Below are 18377 nucleotides of genomic sequence, written 5' to 3'. Positions count from 1 at the left end.
GATAAAAGTAAACAAAAACTTCAGGAACTAAACCTGCAATAATTGAATTTAAGATGCTAGTGTTTAAGAGGGGACATGGTGTCACACACTTTTATTCTCAGCACTGGGGAGGCAGAGGCAGAGGCAGGCGGATCTCTGAGTTCCAGGACAGCCTGGTTTATATAGTCAGTTTTAAAAAGAGCTAGGGCTAAATAGAGAGATCCTGTCTCAAAAGACAAACAAAAAACCCCAAAAGATAACTGTTTAATAACAAAGTTGGTATAGAAGAGAATTTATGAAGAAACTGCCCAGTCTGGAAAGAGGCAGAGGCAGAAAATCTTGAGTTCTAGGCCACCTTGGACTGCAGAGTAAGACTCTGACAACAACAACAAAAAAAGCAAGCAAACAAACAAAAACAGCTCCTGGAGACAGAGTGACAATGTGTGTGGAAGGCAGTCAAATGTATCAATATATATGTGACTATTAATATTGCCAAATGTAGCATATACCTGTAATTTCGACACCTGAGAGAAAAAACAAAACAGGAGCTTAAGGTTATTTTTCCATACACTCCACAAACAAGGCCAGACTGTCTACAAGAGACTGAAACCGACAACCAAAAAAGTCAAATACCAAGATAATTGAAAGAAAAAAAAACCAACTCATGGTTTGAAGCATCATGATTGAAACTGCAAATCAAAGGTGAAACACTTAAAAGCACTTCTAGGGGGGAAGCTGATCGAGTTCAAGAATGAAGACATGTCAAAAAGGTGAACACATTAAAACTGATTAATCCTGCTGCTCTAAAGGCAAATTACACTATATCCAAGCTTACAGTTGAATCATGCTGTTCAATTACTTCATGGTCAAAATATGGGTGGCTTTCAATTTCTGAAGCTGAAGACTGCCTCTAAGCAAACGTTGATGACAATGAAGGATGAAACTAGGTAAATGGTCTTCACATAATTCTTCCTTTTTAAAAATCAGAAAGAATTTCCTCTTAGAGGCAATAAGACTTCAACTTCAAAGATAATTGGGACATCCAACTTCCAGAGCCTTACACTGTATTCATAGCGCATCTTAGGCTCCCAATGAAACATATGAGCTACCTTTATTTCAACTCAGTTCCTTCTGTCATAGAAAGCTCTACAAATTCCTTTCAAATATTTCAGAAGCAGTATCCTCCAAAACATTTTGCTTGTTAGTTTATTCTTTGATATCTGGTAGTCTTGCTATGGAAGCCAGGTCTGTCTCCAACTGGCACCCCTCCACACTCACCCATACACACACACCCAGCCTCAGTGGTCCTTAGGATTACAGGTATAAGCCACTACACTGCGCTCCTCCATACCATTTTATGTCTCTGGGGACACACGAATAACTCAATTAACTTAACCAACGAAACTTGCCTCACAGGTTGACACGGAAGAAGTCGCTGTAAATCCTAAACAAGTTCATATTAGACGTTGTGGGTTCCACTCTAGACTTAAACAATCAGACTACCTGAGGGGTGCAGCACAAGGTTTGCATTTTAAAACCAAGGGCCACAGCTCTTGTGTTCCTCCAAGGAGAACTTAACAATTCCCCCCTTTCCCTCTGCATGGATTGGCATTCCAAGGGCACCAACTCTCAAATGAGACACTTCAACTACCGGTCGTGTTCTAATAATATAGGTACACTGCCTTGTTTCCTATTAGAAGAGAATGAGCGAGGCACTACAACTGGGAAATTTGTTATGTACCTATCCTGTAACTACGCTCCGGGATTCAACGATTCTCAATCTAGCATTCCACGTTTTCTAAGGAGCGAGGAGCTGTTCCGAGTGGAACAGAGGCAGCAGGTCACTTCAGGCCTGATGGCTCCAGCTAACAGAAAAGTGCTGAAAGAAGACAAGAGGCCCGGCTGTTCTGGCGCGTAAGAAACAGTCGGAACCTCCCACCACCACCAACACGTCGTCCCGCAGACTCTCGCGGCTCCGCTCGGGGTGGGTACCGCAAACTCCCAAGGCAGGCGAAACAGGACACTGAGCACTAGAAAAGATCGCGGACTGAAAACAAACCTGGGCCCTAATCCTAACTCTGGCTGTAGTTCACCTTCTCCTCGGCTGAGAAGCTTGGTTTCTCCTCCCGGCGCGGACCCAGGCCGCACTCACCTACCAGAGCGCGGGAGGCGAGCCTCCCTCACCTCCGCAGCGCTTAACGCAAACCGTCGCCGCCAAGGCCACTCGCTCTTAAAAAACTAGAAAAGAAACCGAGAAAGAACAACGGCTCACAGGAAGCAAACACACTTTGCTTTTGTATTCCTTTTGACCCTTCGGGGCTTCCTGTTTCTTACAGCCACAACACATTTCCACCCCGCTTCCGGCGGCATAGTCCAATCAACAGCTCCCTCCCTCCTGGAGCGCCTCGTGGAAATCCGGTGCTCCAAGACCGTATGGAGAGATCTGATTGGGCCGTTCACCCTTCGGCAAGGGGATTAGCCGGTTCACTCCAGGGTGGCGGGACGAACCGCGGAATCACGTGACACAAGCCTTGATCGATGATTGGTTGTCTGAGAGAGAGGGTTTGCCACCGAGGAAGGGGCGTTTCCTAGGGGACTGAGGGAGGGCCCGGGCGGTGCGAAGCGGGGGTGGGCCCTGCGCGTAATGGCAGTGCCGTGTCCTCGCGTCCATCTTTACCGCTCTCTTGGACCTGTCACAAAGGAGTCGCGCCGCTGTCGCTGTCCCCTCCCTCCGGTGGGCCTAGGAGCTGGTGGAAGTCAGTGCCACTGCCCGACTGCGCTGCTCTGGGAAGCCCTTTGGGGACGTGGCCGGGGAGGGAGCTTGAGGGCTAGCGACGCCTGTGAGGGAAGGGAACTGCCGCTGGAACCTGGGTCGGAGAGACTGAACTGGGGCCGTGGCTGTCTCCAGGCAGGGGTCTTGGAGAGGGTGGCGTTGGTCAGAGCCTGGGAAGCAGCCGGAACGCTCTCCTCCGAGGCCCGCGCTGGAGGCGCCTGAAAGCGGTTCCTGGAAGAGGGTGTTCCCCTTTAGGGGATCTTGACTGAAGGAGGTCCTGGGGTCACCCTCCCGAGGAGACTGCGGCTAAGGTGAGAAGCAGGTACCCCCTGAGCAGGCTCCTGACGCGGAGGGACGCTCGTTCGGGCTCCTCGGAACCGAAGGGGTCGAGGGGCGCACGTCGTGGGCAGGGATTCCTTTTGGGGAGTTTGCCTTTCAGTGGGAAGCAGACTTCCCCTGGGATGGTCTGGTGGTGCCTTGGGGTGGAGAGTCCTACGTGGAGAGGGGCTGTGGAGAGGTCTTCGCCTTAGAGAGAGGCTGGAGGCGGGAGCCAGACCTAGCGGATTCTTCTACTCTGAAGGCCTGAGCTAAATACTTAGTAGAAACCCTTGGGGAGGGCAGCTTTCTGGTCAGTCCTTCCCATTGGGAAGCCCGAGTTCGGGATAGTCAGTGGGTTCTTCCCTCACTCTGGAGTCTGACCAGGTGTCCCAGAGTAAGGATTCTGCTGCCTCTGGCCTTTGCGCCAGAGTGGGACACGGGAGTCATCCTAGCAGCAGCACCCCCTGCGAGCTTCCAAATTCGGCATTACTTCTTGCCTGCTGTCTGCCTCACTTTCTCTGTTCTTACAGAAGGAGACCTAGTTAGAGCTGCTGGGCGGAAACACTTAAGATTCTGTCTTGTGTAGATGTCTGAGTGAGGTATTGTCCCCTGGAGTGATGTACTTTGAACTTTTTAAAGTTGGCAGTGTCTGTTACTGCCTGAGTAGAGCCGTGCAGTCTTCCAGGCTCCTCACTTACCCATCTGCTTGTCTTTCCTTAGTTGAAGTGACTTGAATCTTAGAGTTTCTTCTGTAAAATAATCAACGCTATGTGTGAAAAGTAGTGTAATGGATTGCTGTTGAGAAATAAAGTATTTTCTAATCTGTAAAATTGTTGATGTAAGAGATTAGCATAAATACAGGTGTTGATTACCTATAGAGCTCTGAGAACCATATATTACTGAGTGAAATGTTAGTCTATAAACCCTGCCTACTTCCTTGACATGAAGAAGTTTCCAGTTTACTTTCCGCTTCTAGTAGTGCTGGTAGGAGTTAGCACTTCCTGCGGGAAGTTTTTCTTTTAAGTAATTTGTTCTCAATATTGTAGGCTCACTTTTTCTTGTATGTATTCCTTGGCCTTTGAATGGCTACAGTTAGTGAAGACTAGGCAGCATCCCTCAATTGTAATTTGTAAATGAGTCTAGTTTTTTTTTCCTTTCCATGAATTCTGCTTTGTGGTACCTCCAGAGTATAGCTTACAAAGCACATTTCAGTTTTCATTTTATGTAGAGTTTGCATTTCTTGGGATGATAACTTGCTGTGTAGATCCCTGTTATTACAAGGCTACAATAAAATAATAACCTCTGTCAGTATGTGACACTTAAATAACTTTTGTTTAGTGGCACTTGTTAGAGCTGCATTGGTAGGTAGAACTGATGTCCCAAAATTTTAGGAATTCCCTTGTGTTTTTTTGAAGTAGGGTTTTGGTTGTTGTCTTTTTAAAGTCGGCTTATTTTTTAAAAAGTTGACCTGAGTTTCCTGTTTTTTTAATCTTATGTTTCCTGATTGTTTGTTGGCCTTTTGTTTTATTTTCTATGGTGGTTTTGTGAGCTTCTTGATTTCCCAGGATACATGGTTCCCAGGGCTTCTGCTTAATATCTTTGTAAGTTCTGATTTTTGCTGTTTTTATAGGCCCTTCATTTTTCCTAGATTCAATACTTTTAAGCTATTGATTATAAAAAGTATTCCAGCATGGTCTATGTAGACTTTTTATGCTTTGTCAGCAAAATAACTTCTTTTAGTAACTATTAAGGGGAACTTTATACTTACAAATGCTTAGCATTGTATATAATAATGTGTTGTTTTTCTGTATTGAATAGGGGAGAAACAACTCTCTCAGTTCTGAAGTAAGGATAGCAAGTTTAGTAACAGAAACTGTGTTTCTGAAGTAAATTTACAACAATCTGTTTAAACTGTTTAACTCACAAGTTTAAATTAGTATTCAGGGATTATATAATATTTTCCCTAATAATGAAATAATCTCTCTTCCTAAGCACACCTGAAACCTGTGGTCCTCTTGCCTCAGCCTCCTAAATGGTAGGGTTGTAGGTGTGTACTATACCCAGGGTTTTGTTTATTTGTTTTTGTTTCTTGAGACAAAATCTTCTTATATAACCCTGGCAGACCTGGAATTCAGATAACCTGCCTCTTCCTCCAAAGTGCTGGAATTAAAGGTGTGTTCCACTATGTCCAGTGAAGTAGATTTTATGATTGAGAATCACCTTGATGGCTTTAGAATACAACTTTTTTTTTATATACTCTAAAATCTGTGTAGCTTAGAAAATTATTAGGAATTCTATAAAATCTTTTCTGCAAAGCAAATTTTAAAAGGATTTTATTTTTAATATTGTAATTATGCATATGTAGGAAGGGGACTATGACACATGTGTGCAGATGCCTTCTGAAGCTAGAGGTAGTGATTCTCTGGAGGTGGTGTTTTAGGGGGTTGTGAGCCTATTAGTGCTAGGAACAGAATTTGGGTGCTCTTAACCACCGAGCCATCTCTGCAGCCCTATTAGGAATTCTTGTAGATGGTGATCTCCATTACAAAACACTTAATGGACTTTTTCTGTATTTTAGGATCAGATCCTTGTAAAGTAAAATGTAAAAATGTAATATTCGTCGTGGGCCCTAAGTGTAAAGGGGGAAGTTAGCAGGCACAATTGACCAACTGAACCAGTAATCAATTTCAGCTTTTTTTTTTTTCATCAATTTCAGCTTTTTTTTTTTCTTCAAGCTTTCAGCTTTTTTTTTTTTTTAAGGCATCTGCCATTGAGTTGGATTTTTTTTTTCTGGTATTTAAATTTAAAAATTGAAAAACAGGATGGTCAGGAAGTATTGAATGCCAAAACCTGGGCCACAGCCCTTAGGAAACTTTTATAACTTTTAGTAGGATAAAAGAATGAATATTTTTCTCCTGGAGTTGGAGTTACAGGCATTGGTGAGCTGCTCACCATGGATGCTGGGTCCTCTACAAGAGCAGGGTGCACTCTACCACTGACCCACCTCTCCAAATTGCTTACCTGCCTTTTTTATCTGAGGTTTTGAAAACTAGAAAATATTTAAATAGCAAGAAATTGATGTACTCCTAGAATCTGGTAAGGAATTACCTCTGCATGCAGCTCTCTTACTGCTTGAAATTACAGTATCCAGACATAATTTCATGGGTCCTATACACTTCAATTAAAAAGTCTGAAATTTCTTCCTCAGCAAGTGTATTATCACTCTGTAGTTTATGTTTCAGAGCTGGTTTTTTCTTACTTCTACCTCCTAAAGAATTAAGTTTCCTTTCCTTTGTTCACTGAATGCAGTATTCTCAGACTGTGAGTCTTACTCCACCCTCCTCATGGGAAACACAGCTCCTTTATTTACTTCTTATTGCTCCATCATTGTTCATAGTTACAGATGCTGATATACTACATATTAATAACTTTCCAAGTTAATTTTAAGGCTTAATAAAATACTGTATTTGTTGCTTCAGACTGAAACAATTAGGATTTACTGCAGTTGGACAGGGGAGATGATAAGTAGACGTATTTGCTCGTAGACGCCTGAGGATCTGAGTTCAAATCCCCATAACCCATATAAAACCATGAGCATTGGGGTGAATCTGTAACCCAGTGCTCTCACAGGGTGTTGGGAGGCAAAATTGGTAGGGTCTCCAGAAGTTGGCTCACCTGATGTACAGAGAAAGACTGCTTCAAACAAGATAGGAGGCAAGGACCAATGTTTAAGATTATGCTGGCCTTCATACATATTCTGTGGCACATATGCCTATAATCACATATGAATATGAACAATCATAGATTTTGTTTTTTAACAAAAAAATTTATTGTAGTCTCTAGTATCCTCAAGTGGTCTGTCCTGAGACACTCGGCAGAAATGCAAAACTTGTCACCTATCAGGTACAGAGTATGGATTCCTGCAGGACTCAGAAAGGGTTTAATTTGGGGCAGGGGGTACAACATCCATATTGCCTCAAAATAATCTGGTTTTCCATTGTGATTTCTGGTCTTTGTCGTTTTCATTACACTTACTGTTTAGCCATAGCTTTATCAGTTTAATTTTTAAACTTTCTGTTAACCTTTCACTGTGATTTTTTGTTTTGTTTTGTTTCTTTGTTTTTTGAGACAGTTTCTCTATGTAGTCCTGTAAATCCATGTAGACTTACTGTAAACCAGGCTGGGCCTCTAACTCACAGAGATCCACCTGCCTCTGTCTCCTGGGTGCTGGGATTAAAGGCTTGCACCACCACAGCCTGGCATGATTTTTAATTTCTGAATTTTTAAAAATTTATTTTTGTTCTCAGTGTGTGCATGATATGAATGTGTGTGTGTGGAGATCAGAGACTGACTTTGTTTTCTCCTTCCACCCTTCCATGGATTCCAGGGATTGAACTCAGGTGGCCAGGCTTGTGTGAGAGTATCTTTACCCACTGAGCATCTCACTGACCCTGCACTCCCAAAATCTGAGGCAGTATTGTAGTGCATTTGCTAGTGGTAATGTACAGTCTTCTAAGAACTTGTCCACACAGAGACTCTTCAGTGTAATCAAGGTCCTTTTCCACTAGAAAGTGTTGGAGCTCACAACCTCCTTCTAGAGGGCCTCATGTTTTATCCATAGACTTTGTTAGGGAATTAAGTGTACTGTTTATTGCTATCTTTCATCCCTAACCCCAGCTCCCTTTGCCAAGAGCACAGGGATATTTTTTCATCTTTGTTCAGAACCTGGTATATATTTACTGAATGGTGCCATCATAATTTTTAAACATACTGTATTTTCTGTTTTGTAAATATTTTAACACTCTCTAGTTTTATATATTTTAGAATAAATTCACCTAGGTATTTTTGACCCCACCTATTAGAGCTGCTGGGTATACAACTACATGTACAATCAGGTGTTTTAGATGCCATTTTAACGGGTATTATTAAAGAAAATTTTGCCATTTTTACCACTTATGTGTGTTTCCTTTTCTTGATAGCATAGAGTCTTTTCAATAGAAAAAGTTATTTTCCTTAAAACTTATGTGTATTTGGATAATACAGCAACATGCTTCCTGTTATTGGGCCTGCTGGGGGTAAGTAATCAAGAATATTTGTTTTTCTCCCCTCTTCTGCAGCCATCATTAGCACTTACTAACTCAGTTCTTTCTTAGAATTTCCTTTTTTGGGTAGAAGGCAGATTTTGTTTTTTTCATCCTTAAGACTTCATCGAAGGATATTTACTGTTTGGTTGGTCTTTTTCATTTCTATTATTCTAAAAATTCCTTGCTCTAGTCAAGACCTAAATTTTATTATTTTTTATTATTATTTCACTTATATTTTTGCCTGTGTATATATGTGTAGTGTGTGTACATGTGTGTATTATTTGTTCCCATGTAGCTGGTCATGTTTTTGCATATGAAAACCAGAAGTTGTCATTGTCATCCTCAATTGCTTAAGACAGGGTCTCTCACTGAATGCAGAGTGCATCTATTCAGCTAGTCTAGCTAGCCAGCTTGCTGTGGGGATCCCATCTGCCTCTAAAGTGCTGGGATTGATTGCAGGTGGTCTGCCATGGGTGCCCAGCATTTATGTGGGTGATAAGGCTCCAAACTCCAGTCTTCATCCTTTCACAAGCAGAGCCATCTTCTTAGTCACAGGTGTTTTGTGGTTTTTGTTGGTTTTTTGGGGTTGGGTTGGTTTGGTTTGGTTGGTTTGGTCTTTTTAAGACAGAGTTTCTCTGTGTAATCCTGGTTGTCCTGGACCAGCTGGGCCTCTAACTCAGAGCTCTGCCTGCCTCTGTCTCTTGACTGCTGGGATTAAAGGTGTGCACCACTATGCCCAGCTACACCACTATGCCCAACTAGTTTTATTTTTGATTCATATTTCGAGTGCTGAAAGGTTTTATCTTTTCTCCTTTGTAATAGGTGAGGTCAGGATTGTGTTCTATAAATCTTTCTGCCATAGTCTTACCTACTTCTTGCGATAAGTTTTTGACACCAATGTTACTGCTGTTGGATTAGAAACTTTCAACATTTTAGGTGAAAAATTTTCCAGGTGTTCTTTCAGTTCAAAGAGATGACCTATTTTTTTTTCCAAAGATGTTCTTTCTTAAACCAACCTCAGCACATAAGAGGAGAATCATCTGTGCTTGTCCCAGCCACTTGAAGGTTACAGTCTAGGGGATGATAGTCCCTTGTGTAACCTAAGCCTCAAATGTTCAGCACTACTGCTAACACAATTTTGGACAGTTGAGTCATGTAAAAAATACCTTATCAAGGCTACCTTTCCTTTTGGCTGTAAAGTGAAATTCTAGTCAAATACAATCAGCTCTTGATAAATGCAAGGGAGATTGGCTCCTCAGGCTCCTATAGATACCAGAGTTTATAGATGCTCAGCTCCCTTATTATATTACTATATGCATAATATTTGTGAATAATCCTACATTCCTCCTCTGTTCTTTAAGCCATCTCTACATTACTTACGATACCTAGTAAAACATAAATACTACATAAGTAGTTGTTAATATATTGTTTAAGGAGTAATAACCCAAGAACAATCTGTGCACATTTACCAGATTTGATTGTTAGTTTTAATTGTTAATTTGACATAATCTAGAACCACTCTGGTGTCAATGAGGGATCATCCAGATCAAGTGGATCAGTGGACATGGCTGGGCTGACTTTATTATGTGTGAAGACCCAGCCTAAAAGTGGGTGACACCATTCTCTGGGCTTGGGAGAAAGTAAGCTGGTCATGGATCAATTCCCAGCACCTACATGGTGGCTCACAGCCATCTGGAACTCTCTTCTTCTGGCCTCTGGTACAGACACATGCAGGCAAAGCACCCATACACATAAAATAAAACAATAAAAAACAAACAAAAACTTTAGGTACCTTCTGTTTCAGCCTGGCACGTATGCTGTCAAAATATATCTGCATTTCTTGTCTTATTACAGTACTAAATAATCAGTCTTCTTACTTAGTTTTCCTCCATCTAACCTCAATAATTAATAAAGAAATCATGCTTTTTAGATATCCTGCAGAATATTTTCAAAAGTTTATTTCTGGGTAATGTTTCCCATACTTTTCTTGTCTTCCTCTGTGGTTACTGCAAGTACTTTGCTGGAAATGTACCCCACCTTGACAGAATTTGAAGACATTGATATATGTATTTGACAAAACTCAGCATTTACTTACTTAAGGTTGCATGATATATAAATTTAACTCTAAAAAAAACCATTGAGGTCTAACTAGTGATAAGTTTGCTGAGTTATTGGGGGGGCAGTGGTTACTCTTAAGTATACAGGTAACTTCAAAATTCATTTTTCAAGATGTAGATAGCTTGGTGAGGATATAATGATGGACAAATTTGTAATAAATCAAATAAAAAATGTGAATTTCAGACTAAGTGGCATATATATATAGATAATCTATATATAGATACTCACTGTTTATAGTGAATTAGTTCTTTTACTATATGCTTGAAATTTTTCATCATTAAATGTTGGTTGAGGAAAATAAAAGATGATACCAGAAGTTACTGTCTGAGACAAACTGTGTTGAGAGAAAATCCAAAAACATTTTCTAATGAGAGAAAAATCACTGAAACAGTATATATAATATGGCCTTATGTGCTGTTTGGTTTAGTCTTGAGGGGTGAAGGGCTAGAGAACATCCTATGTCTTTTAACACTGTTTTAGAATGATGAGGTAAAGATGACAGTAGTTGGTGTATTTTGGACCTGATGACTTGTTTTCTGTCCTTATGATCATTCGTTTAACTAGCTTCTCCATTCTGGACCCCATAATCCTGAAGCCTTCTCATGGAGAAGGACTTCTTACCATCAGCGATGTGCTTAGTCACTATGAATGCAAGCAAGTATTTGAAGAGATGAGTCACTAATTCCTGAACCATCAGTTAGAGAGGGCTAGACCAGCTGGCCAAGACTTCTGTGGTTAGGTTTGAGGGTACAGGCTTGTGGGTTTTTTGGGTTTTTGTTGTTGTTGTTTTACTGGCAGTGAGACAGTAAATACCAGCCTCTCACTAAATTAACATGAAATTTACAGAGATCTACTAAGTTTGTTGGCTTTTCTTTCTTTTTCTCATAGGAATTTTGAAAACCTTAAATGTACAAATATAATAAAAATGCTTCACTTCAAAGACATGTATTTGCAAATGCTGTATTGTCTATCATCTTGCAGCAATATGGTAATTAAGAGTGATGGTTTAAATTGCTGCCATTAAGATGGTGAGAAAGATCTACTAAGCATTGGTGTTCAGTAATAAGAGTTCTCTTTGATTCAGTTGAGGTTTGCCCCAGTCACAGATACAATAGTTGTTTTTGTTTATGTTTGGTCTTAAAATTGACTTCATGAGATAATGGTGAGAAGACAATGTTGAAATTTATAGGTGTTAAAAATGATTGCCTTTACATAATCTGTAGTCTTCAACTCTGGATAATAGTACCTGTAAGAGGCTACAATACGTCATAGGGTATATTTAATGGAAAATACTATATGGAACTGTTTTTATTGTTTTTCATCAATTTAAGTGTTTCATTATAAAATTTTCATACATGCAGATTGGAGCTCTCCCTTACTTCCATACTTTTGTAGTTGTGACAGTTTTCTGATGACTATTTTGACTGTTGTCTCCAAACATTCAAAAATAATAGTTGATTTTTCTGGAGAGGAATATTGACATATTTACTCTCACAAGAATCACCATTTAGTATTTTAGTTTATCCAGTAATTCATTCAGTAAATGGCAGGTTCTGTGGTAGGTACTAATGGTGATTTCCAGACTTGGCTGCCATCAGAACCACCTAGGGAGCTTGTAAGTAGTCACAGGCATGGGCTATATCCTGGAAAGGATTCTGACTCTTTGGAGTTATTATGAGGTAAGAATTGTTCCTTCTTCCCTCTTGTAAAGTGTATCCATGGTCAGATTCTTTGGAATGAATGCCAGTGAGTATAGCAGAGCTGAGACTTGTACCCAGGTCTGTTTGATTGTGATGTCCATGTACTGTGCTTGTGCTGTAGATGGCCTCTGGTGCCTGTGTAAAATATATAGCTGAGGGTGCTGTCTTGAAATAGTGGTCTTTGGGGAGGGAACATCTTTAAAGGCAAAGCAAAGTTGTTTGAAGTGTAATTGTTTAGCCTTAGTAGCCAAGCAATCAGTAGTAACAGCTTCTTTCCTATGTAAATATATCATGAGTAGCTCCCATTTCTAAGAAAGAAGATAAGCATTTGTAATATTGAAGGAATCTGGAGGAGTTTATACTTTGCATATACATGTGCCATGGCTGTAAGCCTAAAGAATATGGCCGCTTGACGAATTGTGTGAGGCTAACTGCTCTTTCTTCTTTTTGTGTTTCATGAGTAATCCTCCATGTAATACATCATGGCTCCTGCCACCTACTTCACACCTGGTCATTACAGCTTTTTGTTAAGAAAAAGTCTCTAGCTGGGTGTAGTGGTGTACACCTTTAATTCTAGCATTTGGGAGGCAAAGGCAAGAGGATCTCTGTGAGTTTGAGGCCAGCCAAAGCTACATAGTGAGACCTGCTTTGAAAAAACAAACAAAACAAAGAAAAGGAAAGAAAGAAAAGTCTCTCTAGTGTTAAAATCATTTAAAACTTTAAAATTCTTTTCACTAGGCTGGTAGCATTATGCCCATGGTCCTACTACTTGAGAGGCTGAGGCAGGAGGATCACTTGAGCCAGGAATTCAATGCCAAATTGGGTGTGGACATCTTAGTGAGATTATTTTTTTTTTTAATTTCAAAAACTATACTGCCTACTCCACTCCACCGCCCACCCCCAGCCAAAAGAAACATATCCTGCCTAACACACTTATAGTAAACTTTGTTTTCTGGGTTATTTAAAGAAATAGCTCTTTTGGGAGACATTGACCCAAAGTACATTTGACTTCAAATTCAGAAATAGAAAAGGAAAAAAAAACTTTAATTTTTCCCTTCTTACTAAACTTAGTCAGGTTTTAAAAATAATTGCAAGTATGGGGTATCTTCTAATCACTTTGAAAATTATTGAAATTATTATTGAAATAATTATTGAAATTATTTAAATTTTTAAAAATTTACATTAAGGAAGTAATCTATATTTATGCAAGCCTTAGGAAAATAATTTTAGGTAGAATGAACTCTAAGATTCGAGACCCAACACTGCCTTCAATTATAAACACTTTTAACATTGTTTTTTCTCTTTTTAAAGATTTATTTATTATATGTGTTTATTCGCATGAGTTTGTGTGCACCATGTCACTTGCAGGAACCCTTAGAAGCCAGGTTCGATGGAACTGGACTTGCAGGTGGTTTTGAGCAGCAGTGTGGGTGCTGGGAACCAAACATGGCTCCTCTGGGAGAGCAATAGTCTCAACCCATTTCTCCTGCCTGCCCCTGTTCTTGTAAATTATGCTAAATAACTTTGTCTGATGCCATTAAGCTGTAATTTTATAGGACTTGTTGTGTCTCCTTTAGGTCTTTGTTTCCTGGAACTTAAGCTTACTTTGACCTTCTGAGATCATTTTAAGTTATTTTTAGTGCCAGATTGTCCCTTGCTCAGGTATGGCTTCCCCCACTTAATGTTTCTAGTTAGACTTAGGCTGTTGTTTGTATCTTGTGTCCCTTTCTGCTTTCCATACTGATGATATATAAAGACTCTGGAGCATTAGAGAAGCCCATGAAATCTTTTCTGCTCTGGCAACATGGAGCACATTCATGGGCTCTGACCATTGTGAGAAAGCAGTTTAGAATTAGCACTTCTATGGGGATGCCTTTTCTTAAAGAACACCTGTGTTGAATCTTAGATCACTCTCTTCCAGCAACCCCAAAATGCTAATAGATCTATCAACAGATGTTTATACCATAATGTGTAAGAAACTAGCTTTTACAAAGTTGAAGTGTCTTTCTGTCTTTTCTACCTGCCTGCCTATCTTCCCTCCCTCCCTTCCTCCCTTCCTTTCTATTTTCCTTCTTCCATCCTTCCTTTCCTTCCTTCTTCTTTCCTTCCCTCCTCTCCTCTCCTCTCCTCTCCTCTCCTCTCCTCTCCTCTCCTCTCCTCTCCTCTCCTCTCCTCTCCTCTCCTCTCCTCTCCTCTCCTCTCCTCTCCTTTTCCTTTTTTCAAGAGAGGTTTCTTCTGTATAGCCCTGGCTTTCCTGGAACTCACTGTAGACTAGGCTGCCTCTACCTAAGTACTGAGATTAAAGATACATGCCACCATTGCCCTGCTAGCTGAAGTATATTTCTATAAGTTGGTAAGGTAGCCCTGTGTCTACTACATAGGAAGTTACTGGGCTTGGTAACCGCAGAATTCAGGAGGCAATGAAGGAGGATAGCTGAGAGTCCAGGCTAGCTCAAGCTGCATGCTGAGTTTAAACTAGCCTGGGCTACAGAGATGCTATCTCAAAAAACAAACAAACAAATGCCAAAGAATAGTATTTGTGGCCTCAGATAGAAAGGAAAAACTAATTTCCAAGCGCCTAATAATTGGTGTAAAAACAAGCAGATGTGTAACAAAGGTATTAGTCAAGAAGAGTCAAACATGTATGCACGCAAGCTCACACATGTAACAGAGTCTTGCTGTATAATCCACAATGGCCTTTAAAAACTCATAATCCTCCTGCTTCAGCCTCCTGAGTGCTAGAATTTCCAGGCATGTGCTACTAGGCCTAGCTTAGCGCATGCATTCTTAAATGTCATGTGGTCTTTTTCAGAAATCAGCATAGTTTATAAAACTATATCTATAAATATTGATATTTATAAATATATCTAACAAATATATTTATATATTATATATTTATATATTTATAGATATATTTTTATATTATATATTATATTTATATAAATGTTTATATAAATGTATATAAACAAAATTTAAACCTTTTAACTGTGTAAAGTTATTCCTTGTTTCTTTCTCTGTTCTTTTAAGCACAGAAAACTCTTAATTATCTATTCTCTGGAGGAGGAGTTGTGCCCTGGCCTTCAGAGTAATAGGAATGTTATGCAACTTTTTCTAGGTTTAGTGTGTGTTTTCTGTTAAAAGTCTATTTCCAGCTGAGTCCTTATGTCATGTTCTTACCTGTGTATTCAGTTACATCCTTTTTAAGAAGCTTCAGATTTTCCTCACTGGTTTGAGGAAAGCACTTTGAGGGCAGATAATATCTCTCTATTCTCATACTTCCTTCCATTCTCCTTCTGGTATTTTGTGAAATAATGTACACCTGTGTGTGTGTGTGTGCGTGTGTGTTTATGTTACATGTATACATTTGCAAGTTGCCTGCCTTAGATTTTTTTTAACCTCTAATAAAATTGCCCTCAAACCTTAAAGAAAAACAATTCTCATCTCTCCTTTTTTTAAAAAAAAAATTTGTTTTTGTTTTTATTTTTCCAGAAACAAGATTTCTCTGTGTATCCCTGGCTGTTCTGGAACTTAATCTATAGACCAGACTGGGCTCAAACTCAGAACTCTACTTGCCTTGACTTCCTGAGTCTTGGGATTAAAGGGGTGTTCCACCACACCCAGCCTTTTGTTGGGATTTCTATGTTGTTTTGTTTTTACTTTTAGCTACCATCCTTTTTTCTGTCTCCTACTTCCAAGTCTTTTTTCCAGAACCTAATCACATGTTCTCAGATCAATGAAGAACTGTTTCTCTCATTTATAGTGGTAAGCACTTTGTATGAGATGAGACTAGCCATCAATGGACTCACCAAGTAAGTGCAGGGACTATGCCTTCCCTGTTTTTAATCCTTCTAGTCCCAGCCCTGGTGCTTGGCAAAGAGTGCTTAGAGTGTTTTCAGGCAGAGATAATCGGTGTGTTTTATTCTTAACTTTGTAGCAACAGACTAATCATTGTAACTTTTCATCATGAATTCACAATTTCTAAACAGTCTTGCTTATATAATAGAAAAATTTTGTCTACAACCACTTGCATGATTTCTATAAATTCTCTCTGTGTCTCTGTCTCTGTCTCTCTCTGTCTCTCTGTCTCTCTCTCTCTCTCTCTCTCTGTGTGTGTGTGTGTGTGTGTGTGTGTGTGTGTGTGTGTGTGTGTGTTTTACATGTGCATATTCCCTCTGTGGGTATGTAGAGGCCAGAGCAGAATATGGGAGGTCTTTCTCTATTGTTCTCTAATACTTTCTTGAGATAGAATCTTTTACTGAACCAGAAGCTGGCCATTTTAGCTAGTCTGGCTCCTTGGGATCTACCAGGATCTGACTCCCAATGCTGGGTTACAAGTACATACTGCCCTGACTAATCTTTTATGTGGGTGCTAGAGATTTGAACCTGGGTCTTACCCACTGAGCCATTTCCCCAGCCTTGACTTCTGTAAATTCTTGAGTGATCCTTCTTTAAAAATCAGTGTAGTTTCCATCATTTAAGAGAAACATTCCTTTATTATTAGACAGCAGCTATGATATTTAGTATAACTTTTTCAAGAGACATCTGTAATTAGATATTTTATTTGAAACATATTAAATTATTCCATATGTTTAAAGGACATGATTCATTTTTTAAATCACAGACCACAAATTTGTCAAATGTATTTCTGTAGAGATAAGAATTGCATACATGTTTTTAAAACACTGATTAGAACTCCTGTGGCTTATAAGGATATGGCTTCGCAATTGACTTTATAATGTAATGACTGATAAAAAGGAGTTGTTGGTGCTAGTAAGATGGCTTAGTGGGTGAAGCACTTTCTGTGCAAGTCTGGTGACCTGAATTCAGTGCCCGGGACCAACAAGATAGGAGAGAATTGACTTCTGAACATGGCCTCCTTATGATGCCATGGCATGGACTCACACCTACATAACATCATAAACATACTGATCAATCTTTTTTTTTAATCTAAAAGGAACTGTTGTTGTTAGTTCTGTTATCCAAAGATATCTTTACATTGGGAACCTATAAGAATATCCGAGGGTGATTGTTCTAATGTAATCTGAATGCCATTGAAACCACACTAGCAATTTGAGTGATTGAATGGTCAAGATCTGTTAATTTCCTTTCTCTTTTCCTCTCTTGTAGAACTGCCAGTGTATGGCCAGCATTCCCAGTGGTTGATAATGTTGGAAATGAGCTGCTTGACCTTCTCCAGCATTCAGTTGTTAAAAATGAATAAAATGCAAGTTCAACTCCACATTATGAAAACAGTACTCGGAAAATTGAAAACTATCTAAATGATTGTCTTTGGTTGGGCTGTGTTCTTAGCAAGCAGAAGCCTTGGTCAGGGTCTGCTGTTGACTCTTGAGGAGCACATAGCCCACCTATTGGGGACTACAGGTGCTTCTATTACTATGGGTAATTCCTGCATCTGCCGAGATGACAGTGGAGCAGAAGACAATGTTGACACCCACCAGCAACAGGTTGAGAACAGTGCAGTCCCTACTGCTGACAATAGGAGCCAGCCTCGGGACCCTGTCCGGCCTCCAAGGAGAGGCCGAGGACCTCATGAGCCAAGGAGAAAGAAACAAAATGTGGATGGGTTAGTGCTGGACACACTGGCAGTAATACGGACTCTTGTAGATAAGTAAGTATCTGACTTACTGTTGCCTCCAGTGTCATGAAAAGTGTTCTGCCAGGAACCACCACTTTTGGACTCCTTCCATTCATTTAGGATATATTTTCTAAGCCTTGTGCTCAGAGGCCAAGAAAGAATACTTATTACTCCTCTGATGGCAGAATAAATAAGGTTTAATGTTTTTACCTGCTATCATCTACTTCTGTCTGGAAAAGTTTAAACATTTCTGTACAGAAAACTTGGATTTAATTTTCTGATTGAAAATACGATCTTTATGAGAGAGTACAGTAACTACAGAGTGAGTCTGTATTACTTAAGTAGGAAATAAGGAAATGTTTTCTTGAAGATTAATTACTGTGTTTGCCTATTTGTTCTGCTGACCATATATTCAAGATGAGTAGTCTTACCAAGAGTATGTCCGCATGCAACTTCTTTAGGCAATTAAGGACAATGGGCAACAAGAGTTTAACCTCTCCTATTTTATTATTTCTTGTTTAGTCTGTTAGATCCATTTGGGGAAATTTTAAGTTGAAATGATAGGGCACACCTGGGCCTATGTTCTCTTTCTCCTGCTTCGTCTAAAAACCAAATCTCAGTTTGAATGAAAAAAGTCCAGTTTAAGGTTGTTTAATAAGTGTATAAATTTTAGACCATGATGGACCTAGATTCAGATTCTGGCCCATTACTAATTTTATGACATTCAGCAAGGTAATTTTCTAATCCTTTTTTAAAATAAGAATTTATTTTCTTGTTAATTTGTATAAATGGTCTAGTGTGGTGCTTTA

At 39.7% G+C, this 18377-nt stretch overlaps 2 protein-coding genes across 4 annotated transcripts in view; one reads left to right on the top strand and one right to left on the bottom strand.

Annotated features, from left to right (window-relative positions):
- Fam192a (family with sequence similarity 192 member A) overlaps window positions 1-2358 on the bottom strand; it is a 30088-nt gene extending 27730 nt beyond the window's left edge. For 2 of the 3 annotated variants that reach the window (XM_028770448.1, XM_028770447.1), the window contains exon 1: window positions 2132-2300. The gene's annotated coding sequence lies outside the window, so the exon portion shown is untranslated. Of the gene's footprint in view, window positions 1-2131 lie in introns of all 3 variants that reach the window. The other variant, XM_028770446.1, reaches the window with a different exon arrangement.
- Window positions 2359-2572: 214 nt separating this feature from the next.
- Rspry1 (ring finger and SPRY domain containing 1) overlaps window positions 2573-18377 on the top strand; it is a 53193-nt gene continuing 37388 nt past the window's right edge. Inside the window, exons 1-2 of the mRNA XM_028770407.1 lie at window positions 2573-3063; window positions 17100-17601. Of these exons, the coding sequence (XP_028626240.1) occupies window positions 17252-17601 (350 nt within the window). The 5' untranslated portion in view covers window positions 2573-3063; window positions 17100-17251. The remainder of the gene's footprint in view (window positions 3064-17099; window positions 17602-18377) is intronic.

Source organism: Grammomys surdaster, unplaced genomic scaffold (genome assembly GCF_004785775.1).
Source record: "Grammomys surdaster isolate TR1022 unplaced genomic scaffold, NIH_TR_1.0 201, whole genome shotgun sequence".
Lineage (NCBI taxonomy): Eukaryota > Metazoa > Chordata > Mammalia > Rodentia > Muridae > Grammomys > Grammomys surdaster.
Note: the sequence above shows the minus strand (reverse complement) of the source record. Positions and strands in the feature narration are given on the sequence as shown.